Raw genomic sequence first — 20,589 nt, 5'->3', positions numbered from 1 at the left:
TTTATTAACTGAAACAAGATTCCTTAGAATCGATACATTTTTACCAACAAGAAACAACTTTGTCTATCTTATTAGCATAGAAATCCAGAGTTTGGGAAGCACTGAAGTCATTAAAAGCCGATTCAGCATCATCTCGGCTTTTGAAGCATTTTTCGCTCAGGAAGTTGTCAAGATGCTTGGAAAAGTGATAATCAGTGGGCGAGAGGTCTGGTAAATATGGTGGGCGAGGCAGTCTCATAACTCAATTTGTTTTGCGAGGTCAGCTGAGCAACATGCGGGCGAGGGTTGCCATGGAGGAGAATTGGTCCCTTCATATTGACTAATCTCGGGCACATATGTTGGAGCTTCTGGTACATTTCGTCAATTTGTTGGCAATACTTCTCCACCATAGTCGTTTCGCCTGGATTCAAGAAGCTGTGATGGATGAGACTGCCCACAGATCACCAAACAGTCACCATAACTTTTTTTTGGTGTAATTTTGGCTTCGGAAAATGTGGAAATTCTCCGGCATCCAACTACTGTTGTCGTAGCGAATCCACTTCTCATCACACGTCACAATCTGCTCGAGAAATGGGTCATTTTTGTCCACAGAAGGAGCATAGAAGACACCTCAAAATGACTATTTTTCTTTTTTTTATTATCGTTCATTTCATGCAGGACCCACTTATCCAATGTTTTTTTGACTTCCCTATTTGCTTTAAATGGCAAACGACTGGTGAGTGGTCGACTTCGAGTTTAACAGCAACTTCTTGTGTGGTTTTGCAAGGATCAGCTTCAATTAAGGCTTTCAAATGTTCATTATCAACTGCAGTCAGCTGGCCATGACCATCTTCATTTTTGAGGCCCTTGTCACCATCGCGAAATTTCTTGAATGATCATTGTGCCACACGTTTGTTAGTGGTTCCTGGGCCAAACACATCATTGATGTCACGAGCTGTCTCGGCAGCTTTTCAACAGTTTGAACTTGAGCAAGAAAATCGTACGGGATTTAAATTTTGTCCATGCTGTCAAAAAGCCTACAAAAAAAATGAAGAGATTGAGAATGCTAGCAATTCTAGCAATTCTCAATCTCTTCATTTTAGCATAGCATGATTTGATAGTGAAAAACACGCTCGAACATGGCTATATATATTGATGAATTAATTCACAAATCATATGTTACTTTTATATATGTGAGAAAACAATATTGTTTTTGCGACAACCTAATATTTAGCAGAGTTCAGCTTAGTGCAGGTTGTGATAGACCTGAGGAGTGATGAGATGACAATATTTTGACATTTTATTATCTCAGTTGGGTCCTTAGTGATACATTAGGACTTAAAGATGTGGACGCTAGCATTTGAGGGTTCTTTTCCACAATGGTGTCACAAACACATCCAGAGCACAGCTGACTTATGCACAATGTATCAGAGTTTGTGCTTTTCTGCATTGATTTTGTTTTTTGGGTAATTGTAAGCTAGTACATGTCTTCAACAGCCGCCAAGATGACACGGCCAGATCAAGAAAATAAAAGCAAACAAATCATGGTATAAACGTTGGGATTTTACAGTGCCACACAAAATTTTCACAGCATTTGATTTTCATATTTGATCAAATTTAGATTTCATGTACAGCCTGAAAAATGTTAATTTTGTTTTTTTTTTCAGACACAAATTAAATACCTGAGATTCACTTTTAACTCCTTACTGAAGCCAGACTCAGAAAATATATCAACCATTCATAGGCACCGACAAATATAACTTTATGCTCTTTTTCTGTCATGGTTAGGCAGTGCATTTTTTTTTTTTTTTTTTTTTTTTTTTTTTTTTTGACAAAACTTCGAGTTTGTACTTCTCAAAAAATAATATATCATGGAAATGGTCCTCTGAATGAAAATGACAAAATAAATGAGGTGGGAGTTACGAGGCTGTCAAAAGCAAACCCAAGTTCCATTTTCTATTCTCCATTTTCTGATGTTTCCTGCAGCTGAAGATTAATGAGGAATTCAAACAATTTCTGACAATTAACATACACAAAGGACTATTCAGATTCAGTTTCTTTTCTGCATCAAACCAGCTCCATCCATATTCCAGCAACTAATGGATGCAATGTTAACCAGATTGACATGAGTTGCATTCATCAATATCATTGTTTCAAATGAACTTTTGCAGCATTTGATTTCCACATTTCAACAAATTCTTCAGTATAAATTTTATGCAAAAGCTGAAAAAATATCAATTTTCTTAGACTCAAATATCTGAGATAAATTTTTTGGCAAAAATGGTCAACGGCTTGACTAAACAATTATTTCAGTCATAAAAACAATATCGGCAAATATCTAAATTTTACAAACCTTCATTGGCACTTTTACCAGAATTTCATTGAACTTGTGCATGTCTCAGCAATCATACAAATATAATATACCATGGAAATGATCCACTGTGTGTCTTTAATCATGTTATATAGGGGGTCTCATTAAAAGAGAGTCTTAGGAAGAGATGCTTAGAGTCTTATTACAGTGAGGGATGTTGTAAGACTCAGAGAGAGAGAGAAGTTGTTGTAAGAGTTCTAAAGAGATAGTTCCTGTTAGAGATTCTTATATATGAAAATGTTCATTTCTTTGCTTGTGTAGATTAGAAGAAGAAGAAAGCTCTTTGAGTGAGGACACAGTGTTCAAACAGTTCGGACATTATGATGTTGAGACGTGTATGTAAAGACATATAACACAAATATATAATACAATTGGACTTTACCTTTTTTAAGAATCATAAGACACAAGACGAGCTTTACAAAAAAAATTAAAAAGTGAAAACATTTGCGAGAATTGATTTTTTTATGGAAATTGCTCCAGACAAAGCAAAAAGCCACTTAAGCTAAAAAGCACTATTTTGGGGTCAAAAATCAGTCAACGATAAATTTGAGATGAATAGATTTTCAATCCAAAAAATAACAATTCTTTCCTCTTTGTCAGAAACATGCTCATGGAATTTGATGGCGAAATGACAAAATAAATGAAGTGGGAGTTACTAGGCTGTCTAAAGCAAACCCAAGTTTCATTTTTCTATTCTCCATTTTCTGATGTTTCCTGCAGCTGAAGATTAATGAGGAATTCAAACAATTTCTGATAATTAATATACACAACGAACTATTCAGATTCAATCAGTTTCTTTTCTGTGTCAAACCAGCTCCATCCATATTCCAGCAACTAATGGATGCAATGTTAACCAGATTGACATGAGTTGCATTCATCAATATCATTGTTTCAAATGAACTTTTGCAGCATTTGATTTCCACATTTCAACAAATTCTTCAGTATAAATTTTATGTAAAAGCTGATAAAATATCAATTTTCTTAGACTCAAATATCTGAGATAAATTTTTTGGCAAAAATGGTCAATGGATGTACTAAACAGTTATTTCAGTCATAAAAATAATATCAGGAAATATCTAAACTTTACGAACCTTCATTGGCACTTTTACCAGAATTTCACTCAGTGGGCGTCGCCACCCATACTAGTCGTAAAAAAAAGTAACTACCTCTTTTTGCTAGGCTGTATTTGTGGCCGCATCTTGCACATTGTATTGTGTTTGCCAGTAGTTCCTGCTGTTACCAAAAGTCACTTATCATGTCTGTAGCTGTTGGCCCAAGACGGTCAAATTCATGTTTTGCAGTTCTCTTCCTGACTGATTTGCATGTAAGACATGGTGGCTTTTTTTTTTTTGTTGATTTTTTTCCTCTTCCAATATTTATCCAATTTTTCGTCTGCTGCTTAGGAGTAGCACACGTGTGCATCGAGTTGAAACTAAGCGTGTGGCATTGTGATTGACTGATCGCCATATTACATCAGAAAGTAGCTAAACCCGAACTGTTGCCGTCATGTTCCGGGGAAAGCCAAGCAAACGCTGAGTTACATCTGGTTCAAAGGGTGCTCTAGTAGCATTTAATGTTATGGCATATCAAACCTTTTTGGGTTATTTAATGCCAAATCCAATAATATTGGAAAAAGGTTTTATGCTTCAAGTTTTTTATGTCTTCAAATTTTTTTTTATGATGTTTGGTTTGATTGTTTTTTTTTTTATGGCATATCAAGTGTTGCAATATTTTGAAAGTATAATGGGGTATGATCCCATACAGTCGGACGATTCTGTTTATAAACGATGCTGCTAGGAACTGACGAATCAAATTAATTCACGTTCTGCTACCAACCAATCAGAAACCAGAATTGCTCCATAAATATTAAACCTTTTCTGTACCAATTTCACATGTTTTTTTCCGTCTCGACACGGTAAGAATATTTTGCTCTGTGGAACTGTCTACTGCAAACAAGTCACCTCTCAGGATTTGTGTGTAACAACGAACCATCGGAAACTGTTCTGAAACTAAACATGGCTTACATTTCTTTCATGTTTTTTTCTTTTCATTTTCAAAAGGGGCAATTTTCGAAATACAAAATAAATGATTACTTGTTTAATTTTCGGGTTATGTAATGGAAAACCCAGTAATTTTGGAAAAAGTTTAATCTTCAAGTTTTTTTTATATCTTCAAATATTTATTCATAGTGTTTGGTTTGATTGATTTGTAGAAGAAAATTGCCTTTTCGTGATTGAGCTTTGCAAAAGGAAAGGAGAAAACAATAACATCAATATATTATTTAATTATTGGAATTCTTCTGAGATGAGTAACTTGTATGTGTATTCATTTATTTATTTGTGGACTATTATCCTCATCTTTTATAATTGTTGTTTCACAACGTTTGGATTTATAAGACCAAAAAATCCAACCTTGATCGCCCTTCAAGCTCATAGTGCAGTGGATAGAGACATTGAATCTCTACAGTTCTAGGTGAACGTTGTCCGAAGATAGCGGTTTCAATCCTACCCAAAGCCAGTTAGAGAATTAGTTGGCCAAAACGTGGTGAGATGACAACAACTATGGAAGGTAGTAATTGCTGAAGATACAGATTCCTATCCTGTCGTGGTTAACAACCTGACGAAGGCCAGAGGAATAGTTGGCCGAAGCGTCATGAAACAACAACTAGAAAAGATGAGGATGATAGTCCACAAATAAATAAGTTAAAAAATACCATCAATGTTTGATGTATTTTAGGTCAGGAAGCCAGTATCTTTAGACAGTATCTTTAGATGGTGATAGCACCATATCAAAGTATCTTTATATAGTCTGGTAGTGTGGTACAATGACGTAGCCCCTTTTAAGGGAGCTGGGGGCTGCTCAATTAATAACCTCTATATCTAGCTTCTAACCTTGTGCCTGACTTTGTGATGCAGTTAAAACCGTTTCATGCGGGTGTTTTTGGGTTTGGGAACGTTAGATCATGTCGGTTGGGTTTGAGTGACATGACATGTTATGAAACTTTTAAAGGTCAGATTTATACGCGGATATCTGAAGTTGAAAACTAAAGCATTGTGTGAAAAGCATATTTCTCTCTCTCATTCTCTCACTCTTTCTTTCTCTATTTCTATCATTGAAAGAGAGAATTAAATATAATTTGATTGTTGTAAAGACAGTTGAGGTTTGCTCGCTGTATGCGATGGGTCGACTAAATATGTTTCCTAACTTGTTAACTGTTTAATAAATTATATATATTTTTATAAAAATGTATTTTGTCGCTGTTTCATACAAGTGTTCGATTTCAGCATACCGTTAATGCCGATGACAGAAATCTGCAATGAACACGCAACAAGCGACGATGGGAAGATGCCTGCAATGACCACACATAATGCGACCCGTACCAAACAGTTATAGCAGACGATGGATCGACCCGTTTTCGTTGTTTCCAGCATGTGCCTATCGTTTAGATATCGTTGGATATCGTTCATTCCCCGTGGAACTGGTTGTATTCCCAAGACGTTCATCAACCAAGTAACCCTCCCGGGGAGCGATAGTACTACAGTAGCACCATATCAGAAATTCTAGAGATATTTCTTGAAAGATACAAAATTACATTAAACACAAATATCTCTAAAGGTAGAACCGCAAAGTCAGTTTAGCAAAGGATGCTGTTTATTCAGCTGCATAAACTTCTTAAAAGACCAGTATTTATCACTCTCCCACTGTGAGAGAATGTGACACAAGGTCGGAAGGTGGTAAAATGGGTGGAACACTCTGGCCCTGCAAAAATAAGTCTTAGTAGCCCTGTCGACATTCCCTGGTGAAGGTGCCTCAGACAACAAGCTATAAACTTGCTCCTCCTGAAAGCCAGAAGACAAGATCTGGGAGGGTGGACCTCTTAGAGCTATACAGAACATTTTTGCGTTAGCAAAATGATTATAATATTATTATCAAAATGGTTCAGTTTCTGTTGGACTGATTATCGAAGTCAGAACTTCGACTTGCATCCACTTTGAAGTACATACACCTCCTACTAACAAGAGAAATATACAAATGGAACAACAGTTCATGTGCATGGTGCACGCTCACCTGGAACTGTAGAGTTTCAAACCAGAACAAAGGGTCTTGGCAAAAGATTATGTGAATCGCAAAGATAAGTGGACACAAGGTTATGTCTTGTGTCAAACCAGAAGTATTATTGAAGTCTTCTGTTAGTGTTCAGCACGCAAATGAGTTACAACCTTCATATCTCACAGAAACCAACACACAAAACCTGCAAAATGATACTGGAGAAACTGTTGGACACATGTACAAAAACAAAAATAATTACCCTAATCCAACTGGAAACTACCTCTGGACTTAGGGTTAATGATACCGTATGCATATTTTTTATTTTAATTTAAATTTTTTGTATCTTTTAAACCTGTAGTAAGCAATTACCTAAAAAAAAAAAATTGAACACCATTTTTTTTTTTTTTTTAAATAGAATCGGTTTGGTGAAAATAACAAGAAAAACTTTGAAAGAATAAAATTTAGTTTCAAAAATTTTTAAACTAACACGTCGGTAGAATATTAAATATCTTTTCGATTTGTAACAACTATTTGTTGTCTATTGTTTCTTTTTTACTTGTTGTTTACTATACTGCCCAGTCGAGTGAGATTTATTTTGTTCCTTTTTCACGTGATTACACGTTAGCACTCTGGAAATACCAGATTTCTTTAAACAATGTTTTAGACTTTAGAATGGAGATTTATTTTTAATTATTGGAATTCTGAGATGAGTAATTTGTTGCAGACTATTATCCTTATCTTTTATAGTTGTTGTTGCTTAATGACGTTTCGACCAACTATTCCTCTCGCCTTCGTCAGGTTGTTAACCGCGATGAGATAGAATGCTGAATCTTCAACTGTATCATCTGGCCGGATCAGTTGGCCAAAACATGGTGAGACGACAACAACTATGGAAGGCAGTAATTACTGAAGATACAGTTGAAGAGTCAGCATTCCTATTCCGTCGCTGTTAACAACCTGACAAAGGCCAGAGGAATAGTTGGCCGAAACATCATGAAACAACAACTATAAAAGATGAGGATAATAGTCTGCAAATGGATAAATAAAAATCGAGATTTACTTTACTCCATAAATATAACGTAAAAATGATCACCCACTTCCTGACCAGAAGACGTAAAATGATCACCTAATTTTTTATCATATAGCACAGAACAGGACGAATAACCATTTTTTTTTTTTTTTTCATTTTCAAAAGGTGCAATTTTCGAAATACAAAATAAATGATTACTTGTTTAATTCTAAAATATATTGTCAAAAACTAGGTGATGGTTTTGAAATTTATAAAGTTTGAAATACATTATTTTCTATTTATTTCCAATAATGTTAAGAATGTTGGCATGCAATCGCACGGAAAAAAGAGAAAAAAATAGAATCAGATTTTTTGGCGCTTCTATATTGTAATAACGAAAAAATATTGAATTTCAAGTGAAACAAATGGTGCCTACATAATTATCAGGTCTCAAATAGTAGCATATCCAAAACTTACGAAAAACGATAAGTTAGAAAAATAATTATTAATGAAAAAAGAAATTACGCTTATTAAAAAAGAGAGAGAGAGAGAGAGAGGGAGAGAGAGAGAGAGCGAGAGAAAGATATATATATATATATATATTTACACGGTGGTCACCACTTAAGGCCCGGAAGCCACTCAGGGATAATGGTTATTGCAAGTACAGTACGTTAGTGTGGAGATTTAATGAAGTGTCTACTAAAGGGAGCGGTTCATCAGGAATTTGTTTATGTTGGACTTGAAGACATCCAGGTTGTAGTCAGGTGGGAAGCAGGCAGATGGAACAGAGTTCCACAGGTGTGCAGTTCTAAGAAAGAAGCTTTGTTCATGGAATCTACGTTTTGATTTAGGTACAGATAAAGAGTGGGGAAAATTTTTGACAGTGGATTCAGCTAGACAGGTGTTTTTCATAAAAGATTGGCGAGGGGGGACCAGAGATTAGAGTTCAGACGAATACCTGCCATGGAAATAACGATAAAACAAAGATAGGCTCGCAACGTCTCTTCTGTGGGAGAGAAGTTGCAGGGAAGAGAAAAGGACATCCCCCACTAAGCCACGAAGTCTATTTTGTACTTTGTCAAGGTAGGATAGGCTGTTTTTAGCAGCTCCTGCCCAGATATGGCAGCAGTATTCCATCCTTGGACGTAATTGGCATTTATATAAATAAAGAATTGCATCAGTAGTGAGATATCTTCTTGAGCGGTAGAAGGATCCCACCATCTTTCCAGTGACCTTCGCAACAGACCTGATGTACGTGTTCCATTTCAGATCAGGAGTAAAGGTCAAACCCAGAAGTTTGTCAAAACATGGGGCTTCTCCTAGACAAGAGCCATCCATTTCAATTGATGCCAGATAGGGATCAGAGCGTTGATGATGTAAAGATAGGAGTTTGGTTTTAGATGCATTAAAGGTAACCAGCCACGATTTCCCCCACTGAACCACACGCTCGAGATCAAAGGAGAGAGAATCAGGGAGAACTTTGTCATTTACAGCCTTTGATGTGTTGCCGTAGATGGTCGTGTCATCAGCATAGATGTCAACGAATGATTTAAGTATGTGTTTAGGGAGATCATTGATGTAGATCAGGAAGAGAGCTGGGCCCAAGATGGACCCTTGGGGGACTCCAGCATTAATACTGCAGGCCTCTGATTTTTGTCCATCAACCACTACTCTTATGAGCCTATTGGAGAGAAATGATAATGATAGATATGATATATATAGATGTTGTTTGTTTTGGTTTTAGCGATATGTTTTGAATGAATTCAATACGAGTTGGGAATAGTTTACCCTTTAACCAACTTGGTACCCCCACATGGGTAGCGGTATATATATATATATATATATATATATATATATATATATTTAAAAGAGTATAGCCATCAACAATTGTGGGTTTTTAAGACTTTAATCATTTTTTATTTAAAAATATTTTTATAACGCATTTCAACCTTGTTCAGCTCTCTTCAGATATTTTTATATAAAAGTTTTTTTTAAAGTGAAAGTTTGAAATGTCATTTTGGAAAACATTTTAACTCTGACAACCCTGATTGTCTAGATGTATCAGAAAGTTGCCATTAAAAATGAAGATCAGAACTTTAATAAATCAACTTACTATTTTTCGAAGCTTATAACTACTTGAAAAATGTAATTCAAACCCTAATTTTTTTTCAATTAAAGGAGCAAAAACCAAAATTAAAAAAAATAACAGGTTTAATAGCAAATTATGCAATATTTGTTTTTTTTTAAAGCGGTTTTCTTTAAAAAAAATATAAAGAAAATCAACATATTTTGACTTGCTTATAAATATATGTATATATATAAATGCCAAAAAATCACTTACCTAAAAAAAAAATACTATTAAATGAGTAATTTCTATTCTTCATTATTAAGAATTTATCCATATTTATATTTTAAATTCCATGTATTTTTTTAAATAAAAGGATTTTTTAAAGCGAGGGTCCTAGAAAATCGCATTTTCGTAACATGTTTTGCGCGAAGCTTTAAAGAGCTGCTACAGCTAATATGAAATGTATGAAATATGGATTCGTATTTTTCATCCTCCATAGTTAAAAGTAAACGTGTAGTCACTTATAAATTTTTTCCCTAGAACAAAAAATCCGCTTCATCGATTTTTTTTTTTTAATTCTTTTAATGAAATACATGAGTTTTTGATTGATATATTTTAATACTTCTTTATCGACTAATTTTTTTTTTTAAATATCTAAAAAAAGAAAACATTCAATGAAATAGAAAAAATTGCCGTCAGCGTCTGGTATTTACTTGACGATGTAAGCATAACATGAGCTTTTATTAAAAAAAAAAAAAAAATCAACGTGGTTTTTAAAAAAAAAAAGGTTTTACACTTTGGACTTTACAGGCAAATTCCCCAAAAACTATTCTTTTTTTTTTGTTTTAAATTAGGATATTTTCTTTATTGATCTTTTATCTTCAATTTGTGATATACAAAACTTTGGCACATGAATTAATTATTAAAATTTTAATAGACATTTCAAAATGAGGGGGAGGGATGAATTTGAAAAAAAAAACGCTTGTCTAAAATATTATATTTGGTTTATTGGAAAGAGCATAAAATTTCACATTGACTCTGAAAATATTGTAAAAATTGAACGAATAGAAAAATTTAGATAGATTTTTTAAAGTTTAAAAATTGAAAAATATTTAACTCGTAAAATTCTATTGATTTTATTACGTAAAAAAATGGCTGCATGAAGGCACACCGGCATTTTGTAAACACTGTTTTTTGAAAAATAAAAAATAATATTTCTATTATATTTTAAATAACTTTAATAGTTTATTTTGAAAGTATATTCCATACAGAAAATAAACAACCCCCTTTAAAAAGAGAAATGACGAGTTTTTTATATTTTATTCGCAGTTTTCTGTTAGGGGGTATCAAAAATTCGGTAAATTTTTAGATTGGGTCCACCTCCACAATATTCTTTTAATTAACGACTTTTCATAGGTTTTTGACTATGATAAGCAGTTTTCGATAAAGTTTAGATGAGGAATAAAATTTGTCCAATATTTTGAATAACGTTCATTACATGACGTGTAGTTCCAACGAGATAAAAAAAATGTATATTTAAAAGAGTGTAGCCATCAACTATTGTGGGGTTTCCTTTGTATTCTTTGGCGGCCATTTTTGTTATGCACGTATGCGCGCTCCCTAAACAAATCTACACACGTAACAAAGATGGCCGCCAAAGAATACAATGCATAAAACAACTTTGTATATCTCGATAACTACTTATTTCTGAAAAATTTCAATGTGATTTCCGTATTCAGCATAGTCGAAAACTTTTTAAAGTCGTCATTTAAAAGAAAATTGTGGAGGTGGACCTAATCTAAAAAAATACCAAAAAATTCATCCAAATTTCTGATACAGTGATACACCTATTGATTGTCAGAGTTAAAATGTTTTCCAAAATGACATTTCAAACTTTCACTTAAAAAAAACCCTTTATATAAAAATATCTGAAGAGAGCTGAACAAGGCTTGAAACGCGTTATAAAAATATTTTAAAATAAAAAATGATAAAAGTCTGAAAAACCCACAATTGTTGATGGCGACACTCTTTTAAATATACATTTTTTTCTCTCCTTGGAACTATACAACTAGGTGTATCAGAATTTTTGTAGGAATTTTTGACACCCCTAACACGAAACCGCGAATAAAATATAAAAAACTCGTAATTTCTCTTTTAAAAGTGGGTTGTTTATTTTCTTTATGGATTATACTTCCAAAATAAACTATTAAAGTTGTTTTAAAAGTAATAGAAATATTTTTTTTTATTTTTTAAAAAACAGTAATGAATTTTACGAACTCAATATTTTTCAATTTTTAAACTTTAAAAATCTATCAAAATTTTTCTATTGATTCTATTTTTACGATATTTTCAGGGTCAATGTGAAATTTTATGCTCTTTCCAATAAACCGAATATAATATTTTAGACAAACGTTTTTATTTAAATTCACGCCCCCCCCCATTTTCAAGTGTCTATTAAAAAGTAAATAATTAATTTACTCACAAATTGAAGAGAAAAGATCAATAAATAATATATTCAAATTTAAAACAAAAAAAAGTAGTGTTTTTTTAGAAATTTACCTGTAAAGTTCGAAGTTTTTAAAACCTTTTTTTTTTTAAACCACGTTGTTTGTTTTTTCTTTTCTTTTTTTTAATGAAACCTTGGCCCTTGCTCCTTTAATTGAAAAAGAAAATTAGGGCTTGAATTACATTTTTCGAGTAGTTATAAGCTTGGAAAGACAGGGGGTCGAATAATTCACGCCTCCCATTTTGAAATGTCTATTAAAAAGTAAATAATTAATTTACTCACCAAAATGTTATATATCACAAATTGAAGAGAAAAGGTCAATAAATAATATATTCAAATATAAAACAAAAAAAATTTAGTGTTTTTTAGAAATTTACCTGTAAAGTCCGAAGTTTAAAACCTTTTTAAAAAAAAAAAAACGTTTTTTTTGTTTTGTTTTTGTTTTTAATGAAACCGTGGTCCTTGCTACTTTAATTGAAAAAAAAATTAGGGCTTGAATTACATTTTTCGAGGAGTTATAAGCTTGGAAAGACGGGGGTGGAATTATTCACTATTTTTCACGAAATTTCTGAAATATTTGAAATCCAATATTTTCTCGTTTATTATAATAAAGAAGCACCGATTTTGGGTTTGTATTACTGCACTGCACACATAGATTCAAAAAAGTTGTCAAAAAATAAATATATGACAAATAAATGTTATCAAAGGCAAGATAAGTTACTTTTCTACCAAACTGGATATATTTTTTGTGTTTTTATTCAATGTAACATGTTTATTCAGCTAAAAAAACATACAGTGTTTACCGATGTATTGGAAAATTCAAGATGGCGCCTCACACCCTCTTTAACATCGTAAGTTTGGGAAAAGGTGTTATTAATAAAAAAAACTATTTAAAAAAAACCCGAATATATGTCAACCTATGTCACGGTAACATATATTGAGCGAGTTTTTAACAGTATTTTAACTGGTTTTTTATTTATAACACCTTTTCCCAAACTTACCGTGTTAAAGAGAGAATCAGACGCCATCTTGAATGTTCCAATTACATATCGGTAAACACTGTATGGTTTTCGAGCTGAATAAACATGTTACATTGAATAAAAACACGAAAAATATATCCAGTTTGGTAGAAAAGTAACTTATCTTGCCTTTGATAACATTTATTTGTTATATATTTGTTTTTTGACAACTTTTTCGAATCTATGTGTACAGTAATACAAACTCACGATTTTTTTCGCCTTGGGGCGAACCAGTAAAATTTAACCAAACTGCGGAACTTATATACAAAGGGACATGCTTTGCCCAATCACCGGTCGCTTTTCACATGGCGCTATTAATACAATATTAGTGTTTAAATACTTTGAAATTATCATGGAAGAAGAAAAAGAATCGGTTTGTGAAGAAAGTAAGTGATTTTGGTGATATATTGACGATTAAATAAATTTAGTAATTACTTTTTTAGAGTAAAATTATTATTTAAGATATTTAAACTCGAGTTTAAAAAGATTTTTAAACGAAACTATTAAACTCGAGCGGCTTCCTTATTTATTTACTCTTGTGATTTCACGCTAACGCTAAACACGATTTCTTTAGATACTAAACACGTTTTATTTACTTTTTACGCCGTGTAAATTAAACAAAGAATCGGTTTATAATATTTATTCTGTGAATATTACAGGTATCATAAGTAAATAAATAATAGGCTGGTTCTTTCTAATTTGATATAAATAAGAATACTTTAACAGAAGAGGACGAATGTTTCTTATTCACAGAAAAAAAAAAAAAAAAAAAAAATTGAGCCAACACCGAACAATCAATTAGTACCGAAATTAAATGTACAACTTTTATCCCAGACTTAAGATTAGGGTCAATTTCCCTTCCTCTTCCCCGTGTAAGAATGCGTTTAATAATTTTTTTGGGCATTTTTGCAGTATAGTGAGAAAAAATATTTGGTAAATTTTTACTTACTTTCCACCTTAATCGGGGGGGGGGAGGAGCGGTTGAGGCTGTCACCACTATCCCCGTCCTTTAACTGACCCCCCCCCTCAATGTAAACAGAATGTTTGTGAAATGTTAAACGGTATTCTACTCGGTGAATGTCGGCGCCTTAGTCCCTACTTACAGAAAAACGGTTAATTAAACTGCAAAAGCACCTGTTAAACTACACAAGTTCTATAACTGAATGCCCCCCATAAAAAGAACGAAAAACATTACCTGTTAAACTACACAAGTTCTATAATTGAATACCCCCCCAAAAAAAGAACGAAAAACAAAAATACTTTTGTAAACTACTCATGAAAACTTAATTTTTTTAGATCAATTAAACAGCATTAAAAACTACGTAACCCCCCCCCCCACACACACACACATGAATGAATCACTTTTTTTGTTTTTTTTGAAAACATATTTCAAATATCTACTAAAGATTCCTCTGCGATGTGTAAGTCACTTCACTGTAAGAAAACACTACTGAAGGCGATGAAATGGCGCAAAATATTCCCAGGCAAACGGTAAATTTGCGACAGGTTTAATTATTAGATTCGTTGTCAGCAACCTTGAATACCTAAAAAAAAACAAAAAACAAATTAGAGTGGTCGGTGTTCCGTTGTACCGCAAGGTAACATTTACCAAATCACTTTTAAAATGTCAACTTTTATAGGTTTAAGGGTATGCTGAAAACGAATATCGCAGTTAAATTTTCCGCAAACAAATAGTTTCCCGGATATTAAGCAATCTAATTTCTCAGTCATCTGCGGTGGCCATTGTTGTGCGCACGTGCACCAACAATATGCGGTCACCATTGATAACATAAGAAATTAGACTGCTTAATATCCGGAGAAACTACATGTTTGCGGTATTCGTTTTCAGCATACCCTAAAACATATATAAGTCGTCATTTTAAAGATGATTTTTAAGGTGGAAAATAAGTAAAAAGTTACCAAATATTAAAAAAAAAAAAAAAAAAAATGCAATCAAACATATATCCGTCTGTGCACCGTTTTTCTCCGTAATAATTTATTTCACAATAAAAATGAGTTGTAAAATTGCTTGTGCATCAAAGAAGTACAAATTTAGATAATCGCTAAAAAAAAAATAGAAAATTAAAGAAATTACTGAGGGAGATTTGGTTTTAAAAAGAAAATAATAAATTTTAATATTTTTAAAAATATAATTTAGAGAGGGGGGAGGGGGAACCAACAAAAAATGAAATTAAAAAGATTTGGTAAAATTTTAGAAAAAGCGTGAACTCGAATTAGAAGAAAAAAAAATTTTTTTCTTATAGATTTCGGTGTGCTAAAAACGAATCTGAAAACCGTATCCGTCGCAAATTAATAGTTTCGGAGATATTAATATTTTTTCCAATGGATTATTTTCTTTATAAAATAAGCTATAATGGCGTAAGTCGGCTGATTGTGCATGCCCACAGAGGCCATTTCACTGACTTCATTTACGCTACGCATGTGCGATAGTCACGTGACATTTCACAAGGCGATTGTATACATGGCGGACATTTAAAAAAAAACGACCCTGGTGTCTAACTCTGTCCCGTGGGGAGGCATAGTAAATAGGTACAAGAAATATTTTCATTAAAAAAAAAAAAATGATCTCATTTTATAGTAAAAATAATGCTGTTAGTGTTAGTAAGTTTTCACGACCAGTTTACAAAAAAACATATCTTTCATTTTGTTCTTTTTTGTGGGGGTGGTGGTGGGGGGAATCATATATAGAACTTGTATAGCTTATGTAATGTAAACACAGAATTTTTGTGAAATGTGAATCATTACTCTGCTCGATAAATTTCGGCACGTTACTTACGGAAAAATGGTTATGTTTTTGAAAACTGAATTTTTTAGATCAATTAAAAAAGCATTAAAAACTATGTAATAAAAATGAACCACATTTGTTTTGAAAATGCCCGCTAAAAATTCCTCCGCAATGTTACAAGTCATTTTACGCTCGTGGCACATGAACGCAAGAACCGAATTACGTGAACAAATACAACGATGCGTTGTGATATTTATTTTTTACTTACGGAAACTGATAAAATGCTGGTTTTTTAAAAATAAATGTGATTTCTCTTCGGTCTGTGCGCATGCGTAATCAGCCGACTGACGCCATTATAGCTGATTTTATAAAGAAAATAATCCATTGGAAAAATATTAATATCTCCGAAACTATTAATTTACGACGGATACGGTTTTCAGATTCTTTTTTAGCACACCAAAATCGACACAAACAGTATATTTTTATCTACTAGTTCGAGTTCACGCTTTTTCTAAAATAATACCAAAATTTATTGAAAATAAAGTTAAAAAAAAAAGGGTAGACAATGCATATTTGTCCATATGTCATTAGCAAAGAGAAAACAGCTATTCTCCGTTGGAACTTTACAATTACATATAACTTTTTTAAAGAGGAAATTGTCTTGTGTGTGTTTTTTAAAGTTTGTTCAAAAGTTCTTATTGGCAGGCAATAAAAATATTTTTGAAAGGAATTCTTTTTTTTTGTATCGGAAATCTTTCAGGACTGAAGACAAAAATTCAATGAAACAATTGTTGCCTTCTGAGTGTCAATAATGACTCATAAGTCAAAAAGTAAACAAAATACTGATAGAAATCCACCCAATAAATGTCACGGTAACATTTACTGGGTTGATTTCTGTTAGTATTTTGTTTATTTTTGGACTTGTAGTGGTACCCAGGTCTCATAAGATCCCTTTTTCCACCACAAATAAAATAAAAATAAAATAAAATCAAACATGTGAAATAAACGGCGTTTATGTACACAAAAATAGCAAGAAGCAAACGAATCATTTTTTTAGTGTTCAAAAGGTGTGTCCGGATAGACAGTTCTTGCAAATGTGAAAGTTATTTAGACTTTGTTGTTTTGACAAAAAAAGCAGAGATTATCCTTTGTTTTCTCAGCAAAAAAATAGGCTTAATTTTTGTGTGTGCTAGGAGAAATAAAGAAGAAGGTAAAACGTCCTTGCATGTAGCTGAATATCTGCATTATTTGCCGTGTGTGCATGCGTGTGGATAAGTGCTTCTGTGTGTGTGTGTGCGTGCATGTGGATAATCGTGTTTTGTCATGCTGGTGGAAAAATACATAGCAACGGAGTCGTTGACAAGGATAGAGAAGTGAGCAAAGAGTGATGAACGCAGAAGTGCGTTGCGCCGAGTGAGTGAATGAATTCGTTTTAGTATTTGTCAGTCGGCTCCCAGGCAAATGTAAGAAAAAAGGCTTTGAAATTTTAATCTTTCTCTGAGCGTTGATTGGTCAAGCAATGCACTCTTTTGTCACGTGGTATGCTTTCAACTATGTCTGTCGAATAAAACGCATTTTAAATTTTGTTCCCTGCAGAATTTGCGTGGGCGTATTTTAAAAAAAATCTTTGCGCCTCTGAAACTTATGTTTTTTTGTTTGTGTGCATAATTGGGTTTTTATTTATTTATTTGTTATTTCTAGAACAAAAGGTGAATGCATTTTTTGGGGGGGTGGGGGGGAGGTTAACCGCACAAACTTTTAAGTCATTATTGACACCCCAAAGACGGTATGTTCTTGTCGGTAATGTTATTGTTGGTTTAACTTACCAACTGGGCACTACCTGTTTTTTGCACAGAATAAAAGCTTTAAAATATGTTAAAACACAAAATTTATCCAAGTAGGTAGAAAAGTAACTTATCTTGCCTTTGGTAACATTTATCTGTATCTCTACTATTATATAAAAGGAATTTTGCCTCTGTGTGTATGTGTGTGAGTTCATTCCCTGTGAACTTGAAAACGGCTGGGCCGGTTTTTATGAAATTTCACACAAAGGTACTTTATTTGCTTGGCAGTGTTCTTAGATAGGTTTTGCATCGGAATGTCTTTGATAAGTATTGATAATTAAAATAATTTGATGAAAAAAGAAACAGGTGATTTTGACCAAAGTTAACACCTTACACAGCCTAACATGACAAGTGCATTTGAGAAATTTTATTATCACACAAGCCGAAAACCCTGACATATAAAATCAACAGTAAGTTTTTGATATGACAGGCATCATCATAGCCTTGAGCCCCTGGAGGGGCATAGGCCATCCACAACAGCCCACCAGCATCCACATGAGACTCTTAAAATGAAAAATATTTATATCCTAACCTAATTCTAATAATAATATTATATTTTTTAAGTTTCTCCTTTTCTTCTTTTAATAACAAAATAAAAATTTCTGAGTTGCAGACATTAAATTAAATATATATATATACATATACCACTCCCCATGTAGGGGTACCAAATTGGTTAAAGGGAAAATTATTCCCAACTTGCATTTAGGTAAAAATGCACTTTCGTACATAATTGAATCCATTCAAGATGTATCGCAAAAACGAAAACAAATAACATATATATATATCCATAATATAAAGTTGAATGTGTGTGTGTGTGTCTGATCACGAATAGGCTCCTATATGGTTGACTTTTAAAAAACTGATTACATCTAATGGTAGAAGATGTAGCGAGACACAGGAATGGGTATGTTTGATCTGGCAGAATGGTGGTTCATTAAAATTGTGGGGTTTGCGTTCGCACCTGGTCCACAAAGTATGGAAATAAAAAATTTAAAAATAAAAAAAAACGTTTACAAGTGTTTTTGATATAGATGTACATAAGAATACTTTGTAAGTATGTTTTAACTTAAATAGGGATGATATAATAAAATCGTGATGTCTGCGTTCACGCCTGGCCTCCATAGAATGGAAATAGGCACAAACTTTAATAAAGACTTTTCATATCTATCTGCGTAAGTATACTTTGATAATTATGTTTCAGTTTGAAGAAATATGGTATAATAAAATTATGGGGGTGTTCGTTCGCGCCTAACCTCCATAGAATGGAAATATGTCACGAAGTTTAACAAGGTTTTTTAATATAGATCCACAGAATATTGTGATGTGTTTCAGTGTGAACAGGTATGGTATAATAAATTATGGGGTTTATCTATTTTATTTTTACTTTCATCATATTTTGCTTTGGTTTTGATACCCCCAAATTCGAAGCTATCTCTTTACAACCCTTCCTTTTCATAACCTATCATACTTTCATAAATCAGAGTCCATTTTCTGTAGGCTGTTTTTGAACCCAGTCAACGACGGGTACTTTTGCTAGTGTGTGTATATATATATATATATATATATATATATATATATATATATATATATATATATATTCTTTATGCTGATTTTTAGTGGTATTCGGATCTATTTTGAATGAATGTCACATTTAAAATTGTTGCCGACAAGTAGTTTTTGTGATATAACCTTCATTAAATAATGACATTTACCATAATCTTTTTCCTTGGAATAATATACTTATTATTTAAGGTTTTTCCAAGTATAACTTTAAATAATGACTTTCTACCACAAATCTTTTTATAATTCTTAGATATTTTCCAAGAAAATAAATTCAAATGTCTTCAATTTTGCAAAAAATGTCTACAGCCGCAAAAATAACTTTAAATGTTAGATTTTACATATAACTTAAAAGAAATTACTTTTTCAACTTCTTTATATTCAAAAGTATGATGAAATAAAATATCTTCTCAACATTCTTATATCGAGTTATCATAAAAAGGAGGAAGCTTATTTTACGTAAATACAATTCTTGTAGCAAAGGAAAACTGTATTCACGGAGATGAAAAATTAAGATGTTGGCAAGTCAAAACCAATTTCTCATCTGAAAAAAAAAGTCGCTCAAATTTTCAAATTGTCGTCTGCCAGTGTTGACATTTTAAAATTGTCACATGACTCAAATCAACCAATTACACGAAGGCAATCATTCAAAGGTAGACAAAAGATTATCTGCCCATTATTTTCAAACAAAATTCAAATTTTGAATCTATTAAAAAAAAATTTTTTGACAGACTTTATTTTATACTGAACTTATTTTGAAATTATTTAACAAATAAATATATAAAATGGTAAAAACAAATATATAAAATGGTAAAAAAAAACAAATAAATATATAAAATGGTAAAAAACAAACAAATATATAAATAAAGCCAAGGTAGGTGTAAAAGTAACTTTTATTGGTTATCATAACATTTACTTATTGTATATTTGATTTTTTCCCTTAGTCGTTTGTTGGCTTAACTGCACAATCTCCACTTCTATTTAGTTTAAGTTAGAACAAGAAAATTCTAATAGCACAAAATGAAAGCGTTTATTAAATTAAAATAAAATTAAGAATTTGTTTTCTCAAAAAATAAATCACATGCATTCCAATAACTGTTCAAAACTAAAAATTTTGAAATCATACATTTTCATATTATGACAACATTCATTCCTTTCAGAATTTCCTTAATTTTATTTTAATTCAAAAAAATGTTCAGATAATTAATTTTTATTTTACGGTATTACTTTAGTCTATTTATTTTATTCTCAACTAAAAGTTATGTGAAATTTTGACATTTTCGGATCAGGGTGTTTTTTCTCCCCCCTCAAAGGAATTCTTCAAAACTGAAAACAAAGAAAATCGACCCCCCCCCCAAAAAAAAACAGCAATGCACAAGTGTCGAAAATCTTCTACCTAAAAAATTAACATGATCCGTAAATTGCAGAAGTATACAA

At 32.4% G+C, this 20,589-nt stretch overlaps 1 protein-coding gene across 1 annotated transcript in view; it reads left to right on the top strand.

The window, feature by feature from the left end:
* Positions 1-13,259: 13,259 nt before the first annotated feature.
* The window catches only part of LOC145292946 (protein saal1-like), a 43,993-nt gene continuing 36,663 nt past the window's right edge, over positions 13,260-20,589 (top strand). The window contains exon 1 of the mRNA XM_080139122.1: positions 13,260-13,388. Coding sequence (XP_079995248.1) covers positions 13,277-13,388 — 112 coding nt within the window. The 5' untranslated portion in view covers positions 13,260-13,276. The remainder of the gene's footprint in view (positions 13,389-20,589) is intronic.

The sequence above is a fragment of the Euprymna scolopes genome, chromosome 14 (assembly GCF_053919585.1).
Source record: "Euprymna scolopes isolate OS-2025 chromosome 14, ASM5391958v1, whole genome shotgun sequence".
Lineage (NCBI taxonomy): Eukaryota > Metazoa > Mollusca > Cephalopoda > Sepiida > Sepiolidae > Euprymna > Euprymna scolopes.
The sequence above is the reverse complement of the archived record's forward strand: the minus strand, read 5'-3'. Positions and strand labels throughout refer to the sequence as shown.